Consider the following 26,010-nt stretch of genomic DNA (forward strand, 5'->3'; position numbering starts at 1 on the left):
TATGGCAGAAAAGCAAAGTTTCATTTCTATGCTTTAAATTGAATATGTGAACATGTCCCCACAGAAATGGTTCTTCCATTCTTTACAGTTTCTCTTATAGACCAAAGAAGAAAAATACAAAATATGTTACAAAAGAAATGAAAAGAGAACCAAATAGAAGTTTTATGAACCATCATATAAGCCATGTATGTGGTTTACAAAACTACCATCGCCTTCATCGCCTCTGCCAAATGATTAGAAAACAACTGCAAACGGATATAAAAAGAACAATTTTTTTTTTGTATCTCTCTATGTCTTTTGGTTTAACTCACCACTTTCAGCTTCTTCCATATTGATCCGACCTGAAAATAATATAGAAACTGTCACTAAAGCAAACACATACTGGCTGTGGCGGTTTACTATATTTTGTTACGTACCTAACAATGATATCAATGACGGGGCGTCCCCTGATCCATTTGGTTTCATGTCCGTACCTACATTCAATGTCAGGGATTAAACTTAGATGTATATCAACTTTTCGACCTTCTCTCAATAGAAAACTCTTAGCTTAAAGACCAAGTTATACGGAAATCACATTGATCAATAAAGAAAGAAAGAAGAGGCACCTGTATTTTCCATTGATCTTGTGATGTCTGACTTCTTAAACGTAAATCCTATGAAGTTATTGTCCTTGGACGTCAACATCTGCTCAACCAATCAACAAGTTAGCACCAAAAGCTACTATGTAAACCATTTCAGAAAAAAAAAACCTGCTAGCTTTATCATGTCCTGAGACATTCCAAAACACAGATTGTACTAAAGGAATTAAGTGGAGTGCGTTACCTTTCTCCAAGGACCAACTTGTGGTGCTTCAGATGCCGATCCTTCAACCTACAAGATTTTATATAAAAACAAAAAAAAAACTTGATGAGGATACCAGACGTCTCTTTAAGTTTGTTTTAGGAGCTTTAACACAAGTTTATGGTTCACCAATTAATCAAAGCCAGAAAATTTCATAACAATTACTTACTTCAGGGAACTTCTCAAAATTTTGTGTGTCTAGTTCTCCATCAACAGTTGGTCTGTAAGCTGCCTCCATTTCATACAGTTTGTCCCATTGGGTGCCATTGAACCACGGATGAGTCTGAAACAATAACAAAACCGAATTTCAATGATCTCAAGGCTGAAAAGCAAGGAAAACGAAGTGCATATTTACATATCCTTTTCACAAGTCTCACCTTTATCTCCTCAGCACCTCTGGTTCCCAACCTTGACTCAACATCACATAGCAAGCGACAAATCAAGTCCCTAGCTTCATCTGATATTTTCGGTTCTTCAGGGAATTTCAAACATACCCTCCAATTAATTATCTGAGGAAGTAAGTACAGATATTTGTAAGTAAGCATAAATATTTTACTATAGATAATAAAAATGCATCCACGACTAACCATGTATATCTATATACACCTACCTTGCGGCATGTTATACGGGGGTCATCAGAACAGAATGGGGGATAACCCACTAACATCTCATACAGAATTGCTCCGAGCGACCACCAGTCACATTCCATTCCATATCCTTTCTTTAGTAGTACTTCTGGAGCCATGTAATCAAGAGTTCCAACGGTTGAATAAGCCTGAAAGAAATTAATAATTTATCTTTACATTTACAGTCTAGCAAAAAATGAGTAAACCTATGTGATCCAATTAGAGAAGAAGCATATGTACCAATGCACGGCGATTGCGCTTCCATTGCAGCAACTGCTCTTTAGGCATTTGCCAGGGTGCTTTGTCAGAGTCTGATTTTCCTGACTGGCTCTCTGCTTCCTGAGAAAGCATTTCTTCGTCTTCTAATAGCAGTGAAGAATACTTCTCATCTAGTGGCTTACATAGACCAAAATCTGAAAGCTTTAAATGCCCACTCTTGTCCAGTATCAAATTATCAGGTTTAATGTCCCTAAAGGCAAAAAGATACAAACACAAATTAAGAACCAGCTATAATTCATAAAAGAAGACCAGCGTCAACACTTATTATTTTTATACCTGTGAACATAGTTGTGATGATGGATTGAATGGATAGCAAGGATGCTCTCAGCAATATAAAAGCGAGCAACATCTTCGGCGAGAATGTCTTCTCTCATGAGTAAAGTCATGATGTCACCTCCAGGTAAATACTCCATGATAAGATACAAACATTCAGAATCTTGAAAAGAGTAGAAAAGCTTCACAATATAACGGCTGTCAACCTCCGCAAGTAAGTTCCTTTCAGACCTTACATGCTCAACCTATAGAGAAGAGAAAAGAGGACAGCAAAACAAGTAAAATAAAAGAAAAAAAAAACTTGCAAAACAGAAACTGAAGCAATCCAATGATACTGTGATTACTCTCAAGCTCTTGTCTGGCATCAAAATTATTATTCTTTAAAATGACAAAAAAGGTTTAGGATCCGAAGGCCCTCAAACCATCTAATCCCTTAGATCTGAGTTTTAGTCAGTAGGTCAAACTCTGTTTGCAGCAATTGTCCACTTACTACTACTCTAACACATGTTACGGTTCCTCATAGAACAAAAAAACAACAAAGTAGGTACCTGTCCACGGCTAAGCATATCAGTTTTTTTCAACTTCTTCATGGCATAAACCTCGCCTGTAGATCTCAAACGGCATAATCTAACCTGCGATTAAACACAATCCTTAAGTAAAACATGCCAATTTGTAGAGAAATCACACAGATCTCTCTGTTACCTCACCAAAGGCACCTTTGCCTATAACAGTCAAGAGCTCGAAGTCATCAATCCCAATCTTACGTCTCTGAAGCCTCATGTACTCAGTCTCCCGACGAGCCAGATTCCGCATCATCTCGTCCTGTTCCTCAACAGGTAGCTGAGCTTCCTGCACTTTCCTCTGAAACTCTCTGCGTCTGTGGAAACAAAACATTAACAGAATCAAATCCTCTCAAGTCAAACAAAAGTCAAGTCAACCCTCAGAAACTGGTGCTACGAACCTCTCCATACGCTCGTGCAAGCCTTGCAGGTAATTCTTGTAATGGTTCTCGATGAATTGCTTCGCGGCGGCTGCTTTCTGACGCGTCACCGGGGAGGAAACCGCGGAATCGGACTCCAATTCGAGCCCGCGACCAGGCTTGGAGTTCAGACCACCGACGCGGACGGTTCCATCGGCACCTCCTTCCATTTCGAAGCAGATCGGCGTGGAGAGAGAAGGGGAAGAAGACGAGATTGGTGATTGTGAAGAAAGATGAGGAGAAGAAGAGTGAGAGGATAATAATGAAGAAAGAGGAATCAATCGAGGAGAGATCTAAAATGAGCTGTTCAAAGATGGAAAGGAGGAAGAACGTGGACTATTTACGAAGACCAGAGCTGTCTCCTGCTCTGTTTCTTTTTTTAATTATTATTAGTTATTATTATTATTATAATAATAAACTAGTATTACATAAATAATTAATAGATTTTTTTAAAAAAAATTTAGAGAGTTCATTATATATGGAATAATTTGAAGCAAAACTTTAATCATCGTTCTTCTGACTTTGTGTCAGCGGAAGGTTTGGATCTCCCTGTGGGAACATTTCAATATTTGTTTCTTTTAATTTTCGTATATATACTTCAATAATAATAAGTAGATGTTTATCGAAGTGTACTCTAATATCCTCTCTGTATTGTTTGCTGATGTTAGATAAAAAATGGTTTAATAGTTTGACAATAGTTGTACATCCATAAATTCCACTCGACTATGCTTCTTTTTTGTTTGTTGTGTTTTCACCGGTTGAGTAGCAGTATTATTCTAACGTTTATGTACCAGTTCAATATTAAAAAAACCATCCAAATAGGAATCCAAGAAAAGCTACCTCTTAGGTACACTTTTCATACTTTGGTTTTGTTCAATAAACAAAATTATTTCTTGAATTTTGGGTCTTGATGTTTTGAAATGTAATTGGATCATGTGTTATGTTTTAATGTTCTTTTTTTTTGTCAACATTTTGATCTTATTTAGTGTTGGTAACAGAGTCCAAGGAGGCATAGACTCCAGAATATTACATAACTTTGATTACTTATCCTGACTTTATTTGCAAGATTGTGAGTACAAGCACGAGAGACATAAGAGAATTTGAAGTCATTATTTTTAGCTAGGTTCCATATATCATGAATTATGGGCATTGCATCATTGATGTCTAATACTCGTCTCTTATGGTCACTCCATTGTTGTACCTGTCTCAATCTTCTCAGTAGTGCCTGACAATCAGTAATCAACATGACCTTCTTGTAATATAGCCTGATCATTTGCTGAACTACTAAAAGCATGGCTCAAGCTTCTGCTACCAACCGGGAGATCGTAGGTTGTATTGCAGCACTTTCCTGGATTTGTAGAGTGCCTTGCCTGCTGTGTAAGGACCACCCAACGCCAGCTTTGTCAGCTGACGATTTGCGGGAAGCATCAGTCATACAATAATGTTTAGTATCTTGGTGAAGATGCTGAACTGAGCTTATGCATGAAGCGCTTCTTTGCGAAGTGTTATTGTTGCTTTGAGATACAGCCTCTATCCAAGTTTATACTCCAAGTTCGCTGCATTTATAACATTAATGATGTGACCTCTCTTGTTTTCAAAGAGAAGTTTGTTACGCATCTTCCATATTATCCGGCCAAGAAAACATGGCCAATTATTATGAGGTTCACTCTGGCCGGTGTGAAAGAAATCAAGCATAGTATGTATAATTGTATGCTCTTGATTTTTTCCACTAACAATATTAACTCCCGCCACAGACCATATTTCTTTGGCCACCCGACACCCAAAAATCATGTGTGATAAGGTTTCAGTTTCTTCTCCACAGACTTGACAGTCTTTAGGAATTTGGATCCCTCTTTTCCTTATGTTCTCAGCAACAGGTAATCCATTGTTAAGGATTTTCCACCAAAAAAATTAAAGCTTAGGAGGAATGTTAGTTCTCCAAATTTTGGCAGGGATTTTATTTTTAAAGACAAGAGTGGGAGAAGCAGGAACCTGAGAGATTTGATTCTGTTTAGAATCTATGATGCGCTGACTGTGATATCATGTTTTGACTGAATATACTCCATTAGATTTGTAAGTCCAATGAAGTATATCATGTCCATTGGTGATGCTCGGTCTAATACTGAGGATATCATTCACGTCATCCTCCTCCAGAAGACTTTTCAGTTTCGTAGCATCACATTCTCTAGTTCCTGAAATGAAAAAATTATTTGACTAGTGAATTTTGTTCAGGTACACTCTCTAAGTTCAATGGGTTTGGAAGTCTTCCACATGGGAGCCCGTTATCCTTCCAGAATTTAACTTTTTTTGCAACTCTCTATTATCCATATTAGACCTTGCTTGAGCAGCGGTTTTACTTAAATTATGCTCCTCCATGCATAACTAGACGATGAGTAACTTTCAGCTTCCATGAGATCCACCTTCTTGAAGTATTTAGATTTATAAACTCTGGCTAATAGAGATGACGGACATGTTATCATTCTCCATGCTTGCTTTGCCAACAAGGCCTTATTAAAAGCGAGTATGTCACGGAATCTCAATCCACCGTCTCTTTTGGAAGAAGTGATCTTATTCCAAGCAAGCCAAGGAATCTTGAATTTTTCCTTTGTTGCTGACCACCAGAACTGGAGTTTTAGGCAACAGGAAACATGACATTGTACATGCAGGAAGAGCAGTAATAACAGCTTTCAATAGAACCTCGTTCCTTACTGGAGACATAAACCCGGTGTACCTACCGTCTAGCTTATTTTGAATTCTTTGAGTGATATATTGGAAGACTTCCTTTCAATTTCTACCTAGATACTCTAGAAGTCCTAGGTATTTTCCAAATCCTCCTAATTTAGTTATACCTAAATCATCAGAGTTTGTTGTAACAGAAGAGGTGTACCTTTGTCAAAGGTAACAGTCGATTTGGAGAAGTTAACCTCTTGACCTGATGCTTGCTTATAGAGTTGGAGAATGTGAGCAAGATTTCGGGCTTCTTCGTGTGTTGCTTTGCAAAACACCAAGGAATCATCTGAAAAAAAACAGATGGGAATCGCAAGGTCCACTTCTAGATGTTCTGAATCCATGGATTTTGTTTGATTGGATGTAAAGTTTTATCAATCTTGACAGTCCCTCCGTACATATTATATATAAATATGGTGATATGGGACCACCTTGACGAAGGCCTCGTTTTGGGATGATATCTCTTGATTTCTCTCCATTGACAAGCACAAAGTAGGTGAATGTGCTGATACACATCTTTATCCATGTTCTCCATTGCAAACAGAACCCCATCTGCATCATTACTGTATCAAAAAAATGCCACTCAACTTTGTCAAAAGCCTTGGCTATGTCTAACTTGAGAGTCATATACTTATTTTTCAATTTTTTTTGTATGTAGAGAGTGCATCAACTCATGTGCTACTAACACATTATCCGTGATGAGCCTATCCTGAATGAAAGCGGATTGATTCTCAGATAGAATGCCATGTAACCATGGTTTAAGCCTCTCAGCCAATATCTTCGAAATCAATTTATAGGAGAAATTTGCCAAGCTAATAGGCATAAAGTCCTTAATGGTAACATGGTTTTCTATTTTAGGGATCAAGCATATGTGGGTGTGATTGATGTTTCGAAATAAATAGGATTGATCAAAGCAGAGTTTAACATGGGAGATCACACCTTCTTTGATGGTTTCCTAGTGTTGTTGATAGAACCCTGCAGTCATTCCATCAGGACCTGGAGACTTGTCCGGATTCATTGTAAAAATTGCCTTTATGATCTCCTCTTCCGTAACTGGCCTTGTAAGATCTCCATTGATTTCCTATGTAACTGTTCTGGGGATTCCATCAAGAAGTTTTTGACTGATGTTAGCACCATCGCTTTTATATAATGACTGGAAATAGCTGATTATTTGAGACTGGATATCCTTTGCTTTAGCCAGTATCTTCCCTTGATCGTTTTGGATTTTGATGATCATGTTGAATCCGCTTATTTGTTTGTTTTCGCATGAAAATATATGGTATTTCTATCACTTGCTTTGAGCCAGAGGACTCGAATTTTGTTTCTCCAATATTCTTCTTCCAGCATGTATTGAAATTGAAGCTCTGTTTTTTTAAATCTCTAGACAGTTGTAATCTATATATGGCTCATCATAGGCTTTCTGAATTTCTTCCTTCAATTGTTGGATGAGTTTACCTGAGTTGACATTCTGTTTGCTTCTCTACCGAGATATGGCTTTGCGACATTTGATGATGATCTGATGGAGCTCACTTGAAGATAGGTCCGAGCAATCTTGATTCCAGGCCTGGATGACAACTTGCTTCAATTCAGGATACATTCTCCAACAACTGTCATAACGAAAGAGTTTAGTTTTTTTTTGCTTTTTCACCATCAGTATTTATGAGAACTGGTCTATGATCTGAACCGATCCATGGGAGAAGGTTAGCATGTACATTAGGAAACATCTCAATCCAGTCACAATTTGCTACATATCTATCAAGCTTGGACATGATTGTATATTTTGATCGCTTGCCCATCCAAGTGTATCTAGTTCCAAAAGTCTTTAGATCTTGTAAACCTAGAGCTGCTAGCATTCTGGTAAATAAACTTAAGGAAGTGACTGACCTTCTAATGCCACCTTGCTTTTCCGAATTACACTTGATGTCACTGAAATCTCCCACCATTAGTCTCGGCTTGTTGTGAAGAAAGCCTGCAAACTCTGAATCATTTTAAGCCATTAAGAATCTCTTTACCTTTTTACTGGATTTCCATATATATATGACAACCAAAAAGTATTGGTGCCTTCTTCAATAGATATATTAGTACACTATAAATAGAGTTATCCAAGAAACTGATCTTAACCCAATCATTCCAGAAAAAACTGCATTGCTGCTACTACCACAAGCTGGAACTATTTTAGAGTTTTGATAACATAATTCCTTTGCTAGATTTTTAGCTTGGCTATTTACATTCTTAGTTTCTAGTAGAAGCATTATATCAGGAGCATGGTTCTTCCTGACATCTTTTATATGAGGAATTGTTAAAAGACTTCTCAAACTTTGACAATTCCAATGTAAAAGCTTCATGGATCCTGATTCTGCTCCTCTGATTGTATGTGGAAGAATTAGTTTTAATAATGATCGAAATTTCGATTGAGTAAAATCTCTGAAAGAAATCTGGAAATCTCCAAGAGAATTCTGGAAATCGCCTTTTGCGAAGAGTTCATTTTTGTTCTTGATACACTATATTTTAATGTTCTATTACTTTATTTCAATATTTTATTACTTTATTTGTGATAATTTAAAATCAGAAAACTATTAGGACATAAACCACTGTAAAATACTTGAAATTATAAGAAAACAAATACAGAAAAAATATTTGAAGAAGTAGAAACTCTTAAATTTTTGGAGTTTGTTTTTAGGACATCTTCAATCCAACACTAAGTTTAGTTTTCAGACAAATCTTTTTCTAACTAATACTAAAAATAAATTTATTTTAGTGTAAAGCTATACTATTACACAAAACTTGGTGTGACATTATTTACAATATAAATACTACTAAATTTTTATTGATAAAATATTAATCTAAATAAAAAGATAAATAAATATTTATAATAAAAATTAATTTTTATTAAAATTTATTGAAATTTTAAATTTATTTAAAAAACATTGTAATTTTTTTTAGTAATGTAGTTACATAATAATAAATGTTTATGTTGTAAATATCAAATAATTATTGTTATTATATTATAATATTAAATAATAACAAAATTTCTAATATTATAATATTATAATGCAAAAGAGGTTTTTACAATATACATGTTCTTACAATATAAATGTCAATGTGGTTAAAAACATGCTTTTAGTTTTGAAATTACACTAAAATAATGTGATTTTGACATCAAAATAAGGAAAAATGGATAAAGAAACGCTGACCTCTACATAAAACATAAAACAAACCCTGACTTTTTTGTGGGTTTTAAAACCCTGACCTTATAAAAAACATGTAAATGGTCTCTAACGTTACATACCACAATGATGTCAAGTTTTAGGAAAATTAGGAAATCAACAAACATACGGTTTCGTGTCTATATATATGCTACATAATTTTTCAAATAATATAAGCCAATTGATTCCAAATATATTTAGGTTAGTGAAAACCTTATTATCAACTTATGTTCTGAGAAAAAAATTTATGAAAAATTATTCGAAAGAATCTTTTGGTTCTTCAATGAAATATTTACATGAATCGTTATTTATCTTTCACATTTATCTTATTAAAGTAGAAGTAAGCTTTTGTTTGGAAACATAATAATAGTAAAAAATAAATATAATGTTGTTTGGAAACATGGATAACAGTAAGTTAGAAAAAAAAAGTAATAGGCTTATGCTATTTAAAAAATTGGAAGTTCTTTACATTATATTAAAAAGTAACGGGCTTATGTTACTTGATATATATATTCAAATCAAAATAATAATTTAAAATTGATTTATATCAAAAAATCATTCAAAAATATACATACATTCAAAAATTAATTTTTACTAACATATTTTTCAATAACCATTATAAAAATGTTTTCAATATATATAAGAAATATACAATACAAAGCCCAATTTCAAACACCAACTTAAATTATGGTTTTAATATTTCACATTGAAATATAAAATAGATATATGTGATTATTTATATGATTGTACGTATAAAATATTATTAATTATAAGATTACTTATTTGATGGTACGTAAAAAAAATACGAATAATTATATGATAATACATATTTTTGTAACCTATGATGACACATGATATATAATAGTGATTAGGAGTGAGAGTTCGGGTTCGTTTTCGGGTCTTTCTGGGAATTGGTGTTCGGTTCAGATCTTTGAGGATTTAGATAACCAATTTAAATTATTTTAAAAAATTTAAAATTTATTAAAAGTTAAGTAATGCAAAATTAAAGGGTTAAAGTAAACTTGAATAAATCAAACTAAAAAAATGCATTATGGTTTTATTTTTTAAACTAATAAAAGTAAAATATAAAAATAGAAAATTTTATTTATATATAACATTTTTAAATATTTTGTATATGCGTATGGCGCATGAAATCTCCTATTAAAATATCAAAGATTAGTTGTTACAAATATCAAACAATTTTTTCTTTATTATGATTTATACGCATTAAGCATTTAACAAAAAAAAAACGCATGTAGAATATGCCACAGTTTTAAAATATTTTTCGTATTTTTGATAAATTTATTATTTAAACAATCAATATAATTATTTTACCATTTTACTAAAATTTTCTAATTTTATTATAACTAAAATTAAAGGAAAAGTAGACATCATATTTTTAATTTTTATAAAACAATGTAAATCTAATATACTTTTAGTAATTTTTTAAAAAAATCTATAAAGTGGGGTATTTAGCATCTACTGTAGTTGGATAATAAAAAGCTGAACTGGTTACATATTTACGCAATTAATTGAAACAAATCTGAAACTTTTTTTTATGTGTCACGTTCTATAAAATTGAAATGCTTAGAGTTCAAAAAAGTGAAGGAAATAGACAAATCTTTCAAGAAATTTGACGCGCAATCAGTACCAACAGAATGTATTTTGACAAATGTCTTTGTATACTGAGATTCTGCCATGTCTTCATATAGTGAGGTTACCGTTATATGATATATGAGTAGGCAAAGGTTTTGATTGGCTCACAAACATGGATAAAAAACGTTTTAAGATCAAATCAGAAACTAAAACGAACTTCTCGTGATCAGCTTACGTAACTATTCCTTGGGGGTACGTTTCCTTGTCGCTCCTATAAATATCACTCTTTTCTCTCCATTTTCGTACACTACAACACTAAATCAATCATTATTTATCTTTTAAAAGGCCTTTTAAGTTCTTGTTCTTTTCAGTAACATCTATTCATTTCCACTCGAAATGGAATGCATCACAAAGCTCCCTTTCAATGTAAATGAAACCGAAGACAGCCTTTTGACGACCTTTGATTCAATGGTCCTACATGATCAAGAAAACCAAGTACCTCAAGAGTTTGTATGGCCCGACCATCAGAAACCGTCTCCAAACGTTCCAATCCTCCAAGTCCCTCTCATTGACCTTGCTGGCTTCCTCTCCGAGGACCCATTCTTGGTCTCGGAGGCTACAAGACTTGTGGCAGAAGGTGCAAAGCAACATGGTTTCTTCTTGGTCACCAACCATGGAGTCGATGAGAGGCTCCTGTCCAGTGCCTATACATCTATGGACAAATTCTTTTTGTCACCGACTTGTGAGAAACAGAAGGCTCTGGGGGAGTGGCGTGAAAGCTGGGGTTACGCTAATAGCTATTTCGGGAAATACAAGAAGAATCTACCCTGGAAGGAAATGCTGTCGTTTTCTTTCTCCCCGGAGGAGAAGACCGATAACCACTCTCAAATCGTCAAAGATTTCATTATTGAAAAAATGGGTGACGGATACAATGATTTTGGGTATATAAAAGACGCTTTCTTTTTATTTTATTTTAATTAGTTCGTTTGCGTTTCTATGTTATGTAGTGACTAACTGAGTATAGATCGATACTAATAGTTTCTTTCCATACATATATGCAGAAGGGTATATCAAGAATACGCCGAGGCCATGAGCAATCTCTCATTGAAGATCATGGAGCTTCTTGGAATGAGTCTTGGCCTTAATAGAAGCCATTTCAAAGATTTTTTTGAAGACAATGAATCGATATTGAGATTGAATTACTATCCAAAGTGCAAGCAACCAGATGTTGTACTAGGGACAGGACCACACTGCGACCCAACCTCTCTAACCATACTTCAACAAGACCACGTCAGTGGTCTTCAAGTTTTAGTGGACAACCAATGGCATTCTGTCCCTCCTAACCCTCAAGCGTTGGTGGTTAACATTGGCGACACTTTCAGGGTAAGTTTTCCTCTTCCGTTAAGATCAATAAATGAAGGAAATATTTATTTCAATAAGTAAATCGGAGTCCCAACCTTCACTAACTCTTTCTTACGCAATCAAATAAATTTTGAAATAAAATTCGCAGAGATATTGAGGTCGAGACTACTTACACAATATTCTTATGGGGGATATGATCAATGCATGAAAGAGATAAATATTATTATTTTTTGGATGTATTGGAGTGTCGAATTTATTTATTTTGTTTCTTACTACATGAAATTTATAAATTTGCTGAGTATTTATGAATAGTTTGAGAATCGAGCGAGACTAATAATAACAAGAAATTTAAACAATTTGTCTTTCCCCCCTTTTTCCCGGGGCTTTGATTATAGGCTCTTACCAACGGAATATACAAGAGTTCTTTGCATCAGGCGGTAGTGAATAGCGAGACGGAAAGAAAGACAATTGCATTCTTCCTATCTCCAAAAGTGGACAAAGTGGTGAAGCCACCAGAGGAATTAGAAGGTGAAAGAGTGTATCCAGATTTTACATGGTCTATGCTTCATGAGTTCGTAAAGAAACACTATAAAACAGACGAGAACACGCTTGAAGAGTTCACAAAATGGCTCAAAAAGGCGGAAACCTCTAATGAAGGATAAGAGCAAAGTTATTTTAAGAGCCTAAGTTTCCTCGTTTATCTTCAAACACCATTAAGGAGCTTTTCCCATTCTCTTTCTTTAAGTTGTGTGCTGTATTAAATAAAGTGACATTCTGATCCAATTTAAGCCATAAATGACCTTGGAAGACAATGAATCGATATGTAGGTTGAGTACTATCCAAAGTGCAAACAACTAGATGCTGCACTAGGGACATGATAACACTGACCCAATTTCTTCAACCATACTTTAACAAGACCAAGTGAGTGGTCAAAGAAGTTGGGTATGGGTTTTGCTCTAGGAATATGTACGGGCTTTCTGGTCCAGAACTTTCTTGTTATTAAAGAAAACCTTTTATGAACAATCAATTTCTTTCAAACCTGGTGGTGAATATTGGTGACACCTTCATAGGGATTTTTATTTTTCAGTATCTAGTTACTCTATTTTAACCTTGTTAGCAATGAGAGAAAGTCTCACCACCGTTGTTTCTCGAACATCAACCTCAAACTTACGTGCTATGTGGTGCACCCGATGAGACAAGATATTACCTTTTTTTTGCTCACCCGTATACTTTTATGGTTTGGTGAGATCTATCAAAAACTTTGCTCGGCTCCCAAGGGACATGGTATCTTTAAATGAATATAATTTTTTGGTTGTTTAATCAGTTTAACTTTTAAATTGAATATATATAACACTAATACATTAACTAGTACATTTTAAATTGTGTATGTTAATTAAAGCATTCTAAACCTATGTTACATGGAATCAGAAGCGAGTACACGGAATCGGAAATTTATGGAAGCGCAGAAGCGAGATTTAAAAAAAAATTAAGAAGTCAGTACGCGTTGGAAGCGTATATCCATATATATATATTTGAATATAATATTTTTTTATAAAATTCATTAAAAAAATATATGATTCAAATTTAATATAAATAATTTATTCATTTATAATAATTTTAAATAATTTCATATTAAAACTGTCAAAATACACATAAATTAATTTTATTAGAAATTATTATATTAATTATTTTTAATATTTCATAAATAATTGACACAATATTATTTGAATATATATCTTATATCTCTAATAAAACCTCAATACTTAAAGATAATTTTAGTTTTAATGTTTGTATATTTCTATTTCTCTATTTCATTACAATTAAATTTTAGATTTATATAAAAAAACATGATTTTGTATTTTTTATCTATTCCAACAAAACATAAGTGTTTTGGAAGCGTGAATCCAAAACATAAGAGCATCTCCAACCCCACTCCATAATTTGCTGCAAAATGGAGTGATGAACAAACAAAAAATCAATTACTCACTTTTTTGTTTGTTCATCACTCCATTTCCCACTCCATTTTACAGTAAATTATGGAGTGGGGTTGGAAATGCTCTAAATGTTTTGGAAGCAACATTCCGTAAGCTTACACATGATTCAGATTTCGGTTCAGAAACGGGAAGTAAACATCCGATGAAGCTTTCTATTTCATAAAAAAAACTCATAATAGAACATACAACAAAGATTGACATACATATTCTCCGCCATTTGCGACATTGATATACATTTTAAACCCTTTTACCCAGACCCAATATACTGATTATCGGAAAAAATAAAAAACAAGCGTATCGCCATACATCATCACTCGAGATGGATACACAGTAAGCCCTAAGGGTGGGACGGATCCAGATATTCAGAAAATTTAAGGTATTTTGATCCGGATACGGATTCGCCGAAGCCGTCATCTTAGTATCTGAATTTGTACCTTTCGGATATCTGGGTTTCAGATATCCATCTAAATATTGAAATATCTCTGAGTATCTAGATTTGGATCTGGATTCAGATCCGTAAAAAGGTTAAAATATATATATATATATATATATATATATATATATATATATATATATATTTTAAAAAATATTTTTAAAATACTAAATTTTTAAAATAATATATAAATTAAATATTTATAAAAAATATCTAAAATATATATATATATATATATAAGATTATAAAAATTATAATAAAATATTATTTTATAAGACTAATATAATGAATAAATATTAGTATATGAACAATAATTATCAATAAAAGTTTAAATTTAATATATTTTAAAAATGCGTATCCGGAACTTAAAGTCAAGATATTCAGAATCAAATCTGAATTCGACGTATCCGACATTTTACTAATAAGTCCCAGCCCTAGTCAGCACAGGCAGATACCAGACTTGTCAAGCTTCATCGATGGTTCCTTTTGCAGCTATCAACCCTTAAGCTTTGATGGGTCACCATTTGGAACGTTAGGCGGAAATTTCAATAGTTTCATAAACTTGATGCAATTTCCAGTTAGCAGAAACTCCAACTCTTTTAGCCTAATCTCATGTCTAATCCTAAACTAAGAGGATTATGGCGGCAAAGATATTACTTCCACAACTAGACCTGCTTATTTTACCTAATACTCAAACTCCTATCCGAACCCGTCACTGAAAACCTAAACGGAAATTTGAACTGAAGTGAAAAATTACCCGAACTGGTATTGGGTTACAAGAGATTGGATTTCAAAACTCAAACGGGCAATATCCTAACCCGAATGGATATCCGAAGATAACCAAACATATTATACTGGACCCTATATTTTGTTTCTTTTTTTTTTCTTTCATTTTATTCAAAATATTTGCTGCATATGGTTCAAAGATCATATAATATACATATAATTGCAAACAAAGTGATTTTCTACTTGCTTAAAATATATGTGAAAAGCTTCTTGTTTCATGAAGTAACAAAAGTTGTATTCAAAATCGCAAACAACAGCCAAATTATTTTCTTTATATTTTCAATTTTTTATCTACAAACCTATTAATCATGTAACCTCTTAAAAATTAGAAAACCAGTTAAGTTAATGGTAAAATTTTCAGTACAAAAAATTGACCAATGAATAATTTTATTTTTATTTTTAAAATCTAAAATATTCGAACCCGATCCAAAATAATCGAACCACAAACTAAAAATATCCGAACCTGACCCGATATATAAAAATATCAGAAAGGATTCTAGACTCTAACACCAAAATACCCGAAACACAAGACCTAAACCCGAACAGATATCTGAACGTCCAAACCTACCTACAACTACAGGATCTGATTAATTATCCCTAACACAAATATCTAGAAATACTAAAACTCAAAATTATGAAATTTTAATAAAGATTTCTAAATTAAATTATTCTTTTTGAAAATAAAATATCTACAAAGAACTAAAATTCATTCTATCTTTCGGTCAAACTTAAAAATAATATATTTAATATTTAATATTTTCTAAAATATTTTCTAGATATTTAACAGATCTTGATCCATAAGACCTAAATTTATATTATTCTTTTTTTGGTTTTGATACATTAAAACCAAATCTACACATATCTAAAATGAAATAATTAAAATTTGATTTTTTTTTATGTAAACCTATTTAGAAACAAATCTAGATAACCTGAATCAAAAGATCCTCTAAAATAAAATCTAGATAACCTGAATCAAAAGATCCTCTAAAATATATCTTATCTATACTATTAAAAGGGAAGCAGTTTTTAAAAATCTACTTATAAAAGGTTGTTAGACCCTTTCATTAGAATGTTATATTTTATATCACCTTAATTAATCAACTCCACATAATATGTTTAATATTTGTACCAAACTAAAAGATTCTGCCACCAGATTTTGTGCTTATTAACAGAAAATAATTATATTAGCATTTATTTTCAAATACCATAAAGTTAATGTTTAGATATAGTTTATATTGTCAGCTATGATGATCATTTATCCGCTCCACATAAAAGCTGATTTATAACATTTATTAACATAGTATATGAACCAAATTTTTTTATATACAGAATGTAAAACTTTTATGTAAAACATAATGTATAGAAACATGACAATACTTTAAAGTTTTTTATTATATTTAAAATCTTATGCGTATACACAAAATATGTTTCTAAAAATCTAACATTTTATTTGAAATCTGAAACATTAACCGAAAATCAAATCTGAAACACAAAAGAATAATCGTGATATCGAAGACATATTTGAAACAGAAAAATATATTTAATATACACAATACATTTTAGATACTCAGGGTACCGGTTCAGATCTCTGTAGAATCCAAACCTAAACCGGCACTGCGGGTCTGAAATATACCCAATAGATACTTTTCCGTAGACTTGGATCTGAACCGATTCGGATCGGTTTTTATTCGAACCAAACAAAATGTTTGGACCTAAGAAAGAGTTACATAACAATATACATACAAAATTTTAAATAAATTAATTCATAAATCATATAATTTTATAAAATTCTGTGTTTTTGATATAATTCAATATTGTAACATAATAACATACAAAAATCAATAAAAAAAGAAGAAAAACATACAAAAATCATTAACATTATTAAACTTTTTATTGTAAGAAAACCCGCGCTTTTGAAGCGCGGGTCAAAATCTAGTTATTTATTAAATTTTCTTTGAATAGTTTAACATAGATTCTTTTGTTTTTTATAGCTATAAGTATTAAAATATCAATTTGAAATCTTTGATTTATAAGAAAGATTGCTTACCATAAAATATTGCTTTATTTTTACTCTGAACAGAATCAAATGTACTATATATATTAGTGCTTGTTAGCCACTAGTTATATAGCAAAATATATTATAAACACACAAAGAGACATAGAGAGAGAGAGGAGAGAATAAACAAAAGAAAATATGAGGTTGGCTGCAATCTTCTTGGCTTGTTGTATCTTATCCTCTTTACTCCCAAGCCACTTCTCTCAAGGTCTTATCATCATACTGAGATAACCATTTTGCTCATCACATTCCAAGTTAACCCAGACCAACTTTATCTAATTCAGTTTTTATATTGATGAATTATAGGTGAAGAACTAAGTGTGACTGCTGGGCAGATAAAGCCGTGGTGCCCATCAAAAAAACAAGCGTTCAGTGGTTCATGCTCAAATGATGGAGCACAACAATGTGTAAATGACTTGTTAAATACTTGGTATCCATATGTAAGGCTTAGCCCAATCTCCTGCACTTGCACTTCTCAGGCTAACAACATGCGTCTCTGTAGTTGTCCTAATATGATTTGCAAATAAAATTTTTCTTCTAATTATAATACCCCAAACTGTTGTTCTAAACAATTTTCATATCTATCTGTAATATTGTTTAAATTCCCATGAGATAATAATATAATTGCATCTCCAAATTAAATTAGACACATTTGTGTATATAGTAGCATTATAAATTTTTGTAACTATCTTTAGTATAAATATCTAGGAGTGTTTAGTGTCATATTCACAAATAATCTAGAATTACGCATTTCTCAACTTATTCAGACTCCAACAGAAAATAAAAATCAAAGAAATAAACATGGCATATGTAACCGTCAAAGATCTTAGATAGACCAGAGTGAAAACTATGCTCTGGTTTCATTAAACTCATTCAGAGAAACTTTTATTCCATAGTCGTCAGATTCATATATAGCTTCCATAACTGCTTATTTTAAAATCATAAATAACTCATAAAATGTAAAAATATTTTTTAAATGACAGTATACTGTAAAGTACATATTTAAATCATCTTCCAGTGACACTAATTTGTTTTGCTTTTTTATGTCTAATTATATAAGATTTTTCATTTAGTACAAATCATTTCAAATTTCAGATTCAACACCCTACAAGTATGATGCATTATGATTCTAAATGTTTTTCATTTTATGTGTGTTGTATTTATTTTGACTAAAATCTAACTAAAACAAAAAGGAACTAAATTTAAATTTTGTTAACCTATACATAAACAAAACTAAATAACAAGGATTTTATGATTATAATTTATAATGACCAGTCAAGTCAAGTTCACTAAACAACTTTGGAGACTGAACCAATTTCCAAATGCTTTTATGTACACTAGATCCTTTTTCCGCGCTACGCGCGGATAATATATTTAAATTTGTTATATCTATCATTTTTATTTGTATGTGAATTTTTGTATATTAAATTATATATAACTAAACTTCAAAATTTGATTTTTTTTTATATATTTTTAGTTTGAAGTAAGTATTTCTATTATATGTAACATAATAACTAATAAAATATGAAGAATCAAGTTCGAGATTTTAGAGTTATGTAAAAAAATAAAAATAATGTATAGAACATAAATTATCTTAGGTTAAAAGATCGGAATCTCATCTCAAATAAATTCACTAAAAAAAAGTACTCCAATAACCTACTTAAAATATAAAACCCCCTTTTCAAAAAAAAAATATACTTAATAATAATTTTTTACGTGTAATAGTTGAAAACTGACAATTGAATATCGATCTAGAATATTATTTTAATATATCAAATGGCAAAATATTAATTATAATAAACAAATTTTTAATTTTGTAATATTACATGAATTAGAAGTCTTTAAAATCTAAAATCTATTTTATTAACATAAAATATTTTTTATTCATTCATTATTTTGACGCTACAAAATATTGCTTTAGTTTTATTTGTATATTAATTTTCTAATAATTTAGTTTCTTTTTAAGTAATTTTAAAATTATCAAGAATATAATATATTTAAAATTATTTATTTAAATATATCCAAATATGATGTCTCATTTTTATTTGTGTTTGCGTTGAGCATATTTATTTATAGTTTATATATTTAATAACACCTTGTTGCGTGCCATTCTATGGTTTTAATAAATGTGTTGTCATTTTATTTTTATTACTACTAACATAATTTTTTAGTGATCAGTGATCAATTATTTTTAACATTATGTATTATATTTTATCGTATCTTTTTTAACTCTTCATGTTGAGACTTTTTCTTAGAATCATTTTAATTAGATAATGGGTTTAAAGTTGTAAATAAAACTGTGTATGTTGTAAATTTAGACTTTTTTAGTGTAACTGGTCACTATCAATTATGGAAATTTTATTATGATTTTATTTTACCAAATCTTTCTTTCTGTGTATATTTTTTGTTTTATTTTGTATTTTTATTTATTGACTTATTCTTTAATTGCAGAGAATTGCTATTTCTAATTTTTGTTTCACATACCTTAAAAGTCTTCGGTTGATTTTTGTTTGTTTTCTTTCTCCAATTATAATGTACAGATCGACCTTTTTTTTTAATCAAACTACTAATATCAATCAGATAGAAAAACTTAAACTCCAAAAATGAAGCGATTATTTGTATTACCAAATACCAATATGGTCGCAAAAGTATTGTAATTTATACGATTAAGTTCAATATTGAAATTCAAGATTGATTGTTAATATAAGAAGTAAATTTGGGATAAGTACTAAGGAATATAAATAAAAATTTAACTAAACTTAGTTATGATTCAACTATTCTTTTATATTCAGAAACATTTTGAAGCTTTCTCCATGTTTTTCCTTTTAATTTTTACACAACTATGTTTTTGGACATTATACTCATTTCCTCTCTACTTAAAACCAAAATATAGATACTATATCTTTGTTTTGACTAAAAGCTTTCAAATTAAAACATAAAAAAATGATTACATTGAAAAGACGATAGATCCTATAGTTGGGTAAAGTTTGCATATATACCATAATTGTTAATTGGAAAATATGATATACACCAAAAGGTTGTTTCTCAAGCATAAACTCAAATCTTTTGAAAATTTAAAATATGTATTTTTTTTTTTTTGCTTTATCTTTATTTGCATCATAAAATAAATGAGTAACTGTTTATGCTTTTACCAGTGAAATTATTCTTTTGAGAAGTTTATAATTAAAAACTTATCATTTTTATATGATTTAAAAAATGTTAGATCTAATGATTATTCTTAAGTAATGCTTTAAGATGTATAATCTTAATAGCTTGTTGATGAATCAAAATAGAACTGTTACAAATGTTGAAAGCAAACTCCATTTTCACATTTTCTAATGATGTTCTAATATTGTTGCAAATGAGGCCATGATTCATCACCGATAAATGTCAGGTTGATTAAACCCACCGACTGAAAAAAAAATGTGAGACACATAATCATAAGAACAGCAGTTTCTAAAAAACAAAGTTTAGAAGAAGCAAGACGTTAGAAGACTCACTGATTTCTGTCCAGCAAATGAACTCTGAAGGCCATCAAAAGCTGCAGTGAAAATAAGTAAAGACAAAGTAATGTATGTACACCATTGAAATGAAACAGCCAAAGTTTCACGGCACATACCAAGCAATGAATAAGTTTTCTCCGCTTGTGACTCTGTTGAGTCCTCGATAGGATCCAGAATGACATTCATCATCTTCTTCTTTGTTAGGTCAAAGGGTGCGTGCTAACAATGAGTAAACAATTAAAACCACACAATCAAGCAAAGCAGTAAAAAGACCAAAGTCTAACTTGAGCAATGTCGAAATAATTAAGATATGAAAGGACCTCTTACAGAGCAATAACAGAACAAAACTTAAGAACTGGAAAGACCTATTTGACATGGGTAGCACATTTGGCTTCCTGTGCTTCGCCACTGTTATTTGAGCCACCATTCTCTCATCAGCAAGGTCTCCACATCCTTTGGAAGATGCAGACAAAACATTTGCAGAGAGCAGGGGCAATTCAGCAGTTGCAGCAAATGTGGTTTCACCTGTGGGACTGTCAGAGGTGGGTAGAAAGAGACAACTTTGGTAACAGTTATAGACAAAAGAAAACACCTCCTGCGTTCGTCAACGACCGGGTGATATACGTAGTTAAGCATGTTGATTTGAGTGGCATATCTACAGCTCAAGTTCTACCTTGGCGGATCCTTTCTTGATGTAATCGAAGATTTCACCAATAGTCATTGTCTCAGCCTTAGTTACCTCCCCCTCATTCACCAGCTTAGCAATCTATAAGTTACAATCCAACTTGCAACAATAAGCAAAAAAAATATGATCAAGAGTGTCACTGAAGATTCCTTTGGCATCTTACCAAATACAGAGGAAAAATAGAGACTGAAAACATAGCGATAACATACCACAATGGCTTACTAAAAAATTGAAGAGGCGACTAACATCAATTTCAAAACATAAGAATGGAGGTTTGCTTTCATATTTTTAAGCACTGAATGTTTTTACCAGCTTCCTTCTGAGGAGAAGTAAAGACCAAAAATCACCTCGAGAGAATCCCAAAGAGCTCGGAAATTGGGGGCGTGAGAGACGATACAGATACACTTGTCTGCGTATGTATTGGGTGGTAAACGATAAGCTTCAGTAACATCCTCGTAGACTCGGTCCCGAAACGCAATCTAACAAATATTTTCACTCCATCACCCTCTGTGGATTGAAGATAACCAGAAACAGATAAAGCAAGTGTATACAAATCAAACAAACTTAAATCAAACAACTTAAATTGAACATGCATAACGACTTCTCCATTGAAGAATGCAATAATCACATACTCGTCAAGACAATGGGGTAGCTCCGTGGGAAACTCACAGGGTCGCTGGAAACAAACCCAGACGAATGGAATGCCACACCAGCAGGAAGAACACACTATTCAAATCGAAAGAAGCTGAAAATCATCAAACTCTCATAGAGAAATCCGATCCAATTCGAAGTCTCGAAACCTAAACCTAATCGAAATCGGGAATCACGACGGAGTAATCAGAAAGGATTTGATTATAACTTACAGTGGGAAAATGAGGCGGATGGGGAGGGTAGAGAGAATGATCGGAAGGAGGGAACTGGTCTAGAAGAGAAGGCAAGTAACGGCGGTGAAGCTTAGGTGATTTTGCAGAAGATGAAGCAAATATGTCGTTTAGGTTGATTTGGGTGATGTGGCCTAATTCAATACTCTGATAGGTCGATTTAATTTGCCTACGTGGATAGTCTAGATGTTCATCTTATTCAACTTTTAGTATTGTATTGATATTAAAAGGGAGATCTTGGAAGTCTGCATTGATTTAGGGCGGAAAACAATCCTTGTCAGCGATCTAACAGATGGAAAAGTAATTTGGAAAATTAGTGGTATATTAGATGAATCATATTTTTTAAATTAGTGATACATTAAAAAGTATGAAATAAGTTGGAAAATAACTTTGTGTGCCATAAACTAAGTTTTTGTTTGGTCAGACGAATGTAAGATCATATTTTAGGCCTTGTTTAAAAAACAAAACTAAGATATTTGTCGACCACTCTTCTAAAAAAATATTTAAACAACGGTTTAGACATCAATAACTATGATCTTACGCTTTATTATATACTAGTTGTATGTCCGCGCTTCGCGCGGATTGTCTATATATATGAAACATATAAAATATGTTGAGAGTATAATTTTGGTAAATTAGTGTAGAAGTTATTGGTTGCAAAATTAAAGTTTTTGTCCTTGTGGTGAGGGTTTCGATCGTGTTGTGGTGACAGTTGAGGCTGTGGTTTCATTTGAACCTACCGAACGAAGGTGGTTATGTAGCAGCGTAAAATTGCTTGATAGAAATTGCCTATAAAGAGTGTTAGAGTGTTAGATGGTGATAAAGCGTTCTTTTTTTACCCAAACCGAAATTAAAAGTTGTTTCGTTTAAGAACAATGAGGCATGAGAAGACCACTCAATATCATTTTGTGCTAATTTTAAACATGCTGCATTTGATAGGATAAACTGAACAGTTATTAGATGGATGTAAGACTATTAGAATAGATTCGGGTGTTTATTTGGCTTCTTTGAGAATTTAAACTTTAATTTCATGTCGTTTTGGTGGTTTCACCCATGCTAGTTAGTTAAAGGGTTTTTAGTAATTAAACCCCTCAACTAAAGATTAATCTTAAAAAAAACCCTCAACTAAAAATCCTGTGGAATAACTCTCAACTTTAATTCCGTTAACATATGTTACCCTCCGTCTAAAAAACCGTGACGGAAGGTGACATATGTTAGCGGTTTATAAGTTGGGGGTTTATAGTGTTGAAAACTTTGTTGAAGTTTTTTTTTTACGATTCAAAAATAGTTGAAGGGTTTTATCACTAAAAGTTATTAAATATTATTAAATTATTTATTATCATTTATGCATTGTTTTAGATTGATTTATAACTAATTTATAAATTTTAATACATTAATCTATTATAAAATTTATTTATACATCTTAACTTAATAATTTTCAACACAACTTATTTTAACTTCAAAATATTAAATTATTTGATATTTGGCAATAGTGATATAAAAAAAAATATTTGGTAATAGTGATATAAGAAAATTTGTGTTTATATCGTCATTGTCAAATATCAAATAATTTAAAGTTTCTAAGTTATATTAAGTCTTAAGTAGTGTCGAGGATAATTCATCCATAAAGTCAATCTTTCTATTTAGAGTATGACACACTTTTTCATATTTTCATTATTTTCGTCATCCGGCATACTTTCATATTTTCCTATATTGTTCTTGATTTATTGTATTATTTTATGTTTCAAATATATTATTGATCAAGAAAATAAAAATATCGTATTTATTCAGAAATAAATAAGAATAATAATCATGTATTATTTTGGAGGAGAGGAGTGAAATATGTGGGAAATATGAGCAGAATGAGAGAAATCATGAAAATAGGAAAACATGCGTCCTACTCTTAATAGAAAGATTGACTTCATGGATGAATTATATTCGACACTACTTAAGACTTAATATAACTTAGAAACTTTAAATTATTTGATATTTAACAATAACAATATAAACACACAAATTGTTTTTATATCACTATTGCCAAATATCAAATAATTTAATATTTTGAAGTTATAATAAATTGTAAGTAGTGTTAAAAATTATTAATTTAAGATGTATAAATTAATTTTATAATAGATTAATGTATTAAAATTTATAAATTAGTTTTAAAGGCTTATAAATCAATCCAAAATAATGTATAAATGATAATAAATAATTTAATAATATTTAATGACTTTTATTGTTAAAACCCCTCAACTATTTTTGAATCGTAAAAAAAACCCTCAACAAAGTTTTCAACATTATAAACCCTCAACTTATAAACCGTTAACATATGTCACCTTCCGTCACGGTTTTTTAGACGGATGATAACATATGTTAATGGAATTAAAATTGAGGGTTTATTTCACATGATTTTTAGTGAAGGTTTTTTTTACGATTTATTTTTAGTTGAGGGGTTTAATTACTAAAAACCCTTAGTTAAAAAGGTGACGACGTTGCTTCTGGCGTTATCTACTCGTTGGGTGGACCGATATTTGTTGCAGGGATCTGGTTGTCGTTAAGGTTTTTGGGGTCTCTTTGAACCGAAGAAGACAGATCACTACTGTTTGACTGACATGATTTTAATCGAGGAAGGAACAGTGAAGAATATGATGCAGTGGTGATTATTACTGAATAAATTTGTACTAAAATTTAAATATAATTTATTACCTAGTATTAGTCTTGAATATACTATATTACGTAGTATTATTCTCCATTATTTATTCTATTTTTCGTTATGCATATTTATTGTTTTGTTTAAATTTATATACTAATAAAATATTAAATAGTATTTCATCCATTTCATTTTAATTGTAGTTTTAGACTTTGGCTCACACGAAAATTGGTTGTATCTCAAATCTATTCAACATAGACATAAAAGCGGAATCACAACTGTGCTGTAGACTAAAAAAAATTAATCTTGCATATTTCCAAAATAAAAATATCATTATCAATACATCTAACCCTATTTCAACCAATAGAAAAATAGATTAGAATATAAAATAAATACATTTTGCATTGAAATTGTACAACGACATTTTTTTGAAATAAAAATGATATTTTTCAAAAGACCAAAAAATTCGACATGTATTTTGTTCCGTTAATTACAAAACATTTTTATTATACGTACAATTTTTTTTTCTAACTTTTTCTGTATCTGAATATATATATATAGATATGTGTTTGTTAAACCATTATAAAATATAAATTGATAGATATATTATAATTTTTTTTAATTTATTTGTGGCTTTAAACAAATTTGAATGATTTAAAAAAACAGGTACTAAAAAACATGTGCATATTTGCTTGGATCAAAATTTGGCAGCCTTTATAATAAATATTTTAAGGCATTTGACATACGGAAACTCTTTTCATCTGCTATCTCTAATTCAATATTTTTTTTAAATACTGACTGCATTACTTTCATCGCAGGAACAACAGCCAGTGTGTTATCCAACACTTTTAAGCTTCGACGAAAACATCATTTTGGAAGCTACAAATGCTAATATTTTGAGACTCTTGACTCTGTTTTATTTTAAATTTTGTCAACAGACGACTCTGTCTTATCTTAGAGTTTTACATTTCCCGTTCTGATGAAAACCATCATATTAAAACTTACACATAAGTCAAATTAGTGGTTTCAAATACCGAGTCCGTAATATGTATTTACTGTGTTCGAACGGTTTAATATATCCATGGAATATATATCGTACTATCTTATTCACACAACATTTATATTTCGAATAAG

At 31.3% G+C, this 26,010-nt stretch overlaps 3 protein-coding genes and 1 long non-coding RNA gene across 6 annotated transcripts; 2 read left to right on the forward strand and 2 right to left on the reverse strand.

Annotated features, from left to right (window-relative positions):
• Window positions 1-3,347, reverse strand: LOC103830225 (serine/threonine-protein kinase tricorner). Its single transcript, XM_009105971.3, has 12 exons — window positions 2,980-3,347; window positions 2,721-2,895; window positions 2,567-2,650; window positions 2,022-2,263; window positions 1,707-1,935; window positions 1,451-1,615; window positions 1,218-1,349; window positions 1,010-1,123; window positions 823-870; window positions 606-684; window positions 417-473; window positions 1-341 (listed from the first exon to the last, which is right to left on the reverse strand). Exons 1-12 carry the CDS (start codon window positions 3,165-3,167, stop codon window positions 289-291), a joined length of 1,566 nt encoding a protein of 521 aa, XP_009104219.1. The 5' UTR covers window positions 3,168-3,347; the 3' UTR covers window positions 1-288.
• Window positions 3,348-10,513: 7,166 nt separating this feature from the next.
• On the forward strand, window positions 10,514-12,704 carry LOC103830232 (gibberellin 20 oxidase 4). The gene is made up of 3 exons (XM_009105981.3): window positions 10,514-11,467; window positions 11,588-11,909; window positions 12,284-12,704. The coding sequence occupies exons 1-3, from the start codon at window positions 10,923-10,925 to the stop codon at window positions 12,548-12,550; spliced, it is 1,134 nt and encodes a 377-aa protein (XP_009104229.1). The 5' UTR covers window positions 10,514-10,922; the 3' UTR covers window positions 12,551-12,704.
• A 4,506-nt stretch (window positions 12,705-17,210) lies between these two features.
• Window positions 17,211-17,804, forward strand: LOC103830239 (defensin-like protein 245). Its single transcript, XM_009105993.3, has 2 exons — window positions 17,211-17,365; window positions 17,464-17,804. The coding sequence occupies exons 1-2, from the start codon at window positions 17,296-17,298 to the stop codon at window positions 17,682-17,684; spliced, it is 291 nt and encodes a 96-aa protein (XP_009104241.1). The 5' UTR covers window positions 17,211-17,295; the 3' UTR covers window positions 17,685-17,804.
• A 1,753-nt stretch (window positions 17,805-19,557) lies between these two features.
• Window positions 19,558-23,702, reverse strand: LOC108871329. Of its 3 annotated transcripts, XR_004450745.1 has the most exons (4): window positions 22,209-23,702; window positions 21,978-22,071; window positions 21,693-21,852; window positions 19,558-21,444 (listed from the first exon to the last, which is right to left on the reverse strand). It is a non-coding gene; the product is annotated as an uncharacterized LOC108871329 (long non-coding RNA). The 3 variants fall into 3 exon arrangements; XR_004450744.1 differs by having other exon boundaries at window positions 19,558-21,852; XR_004450746.1 differs by having other exon boundaries at window positions 19,558-21,185; window positions 21,253-21,444; window positions 21,693-23,702.
• Window positions 23,703-26,010: the final 2,308 nt, after the last annotated feature.

The sequence above is a fragment of the Brassica rapa genome, chromosome A01, assembly GCF_000309985.2.
Source record: "Brassica rapa cultivar Chiifu-401-42 chromosome A01, CAAS_Brap_v3.01, whole genome shotgun sequence".
In the NCBI taxonomy this organism is placed as follows: Eukaryota; Viridiplantae; Streptophyta; class Magnoliopsida; order Brassicales; family Brassicaceae; genus Brassica; species Brassica rapa.

Bases quoted from the DNA above. Each gene is read 5' to 3' on its own strand.
- LOC103830225 (XM_009105971.3), bottom strand. From the start codon at position 3,167: ATGGAAGGAGGTGCCGATGGAACCGTCCGCGTCGGTGGTCTGAACTCC. The intron at 2,896-2,979 runs GTTCGTAGCACC...TTGTTTCCACAG, and splicing joins TTGCACGAGCGTATGGAGAG to ACGCAGAGAGTTTCAGAGGA. The intron at 474-605 runs GTGCCTCTTCTT...CATTGAATGTAG, and splicing joins AAGATCAATGGAAAATACAG to GTACGGACATGAAACCAAAT.
- LOC103830232 (XM_009105981.3), top strand. From the start codon at position 10,923: ATGGAATGCATCACAAAGCTCCCTTTCAATGTAAATGAAACCGAAGAC. The intron at 11,468-11,587 runs GTATATAAAAGA...ACATATATGCAG, and splicing joins GACGGATACAATGATTTTGG to AAGGGTATATCAAGAATACG. The intron at 11,910-12,283 runs GTAAGTTTTCCT...CTTTGATTATAG, and splicing joins ACATTGGCGACACTTTCAGG to GCTCTTACCAACGGAATATA.
- LOC103830239 (XM_009105993.3), top strand. From the start codon at position 17,296: ATGAGGTTGGCTGCAATCTTCTTGGCTTGTTGTATCTTATCCTCTTTA. The intron at 17,366-17,463 runs GTCTTATCATCA...GATGAATTATAG, and splicing joins CCCAAGCCACTTCTCTCAAG to GTGAAGAACTAAGTGTGACT.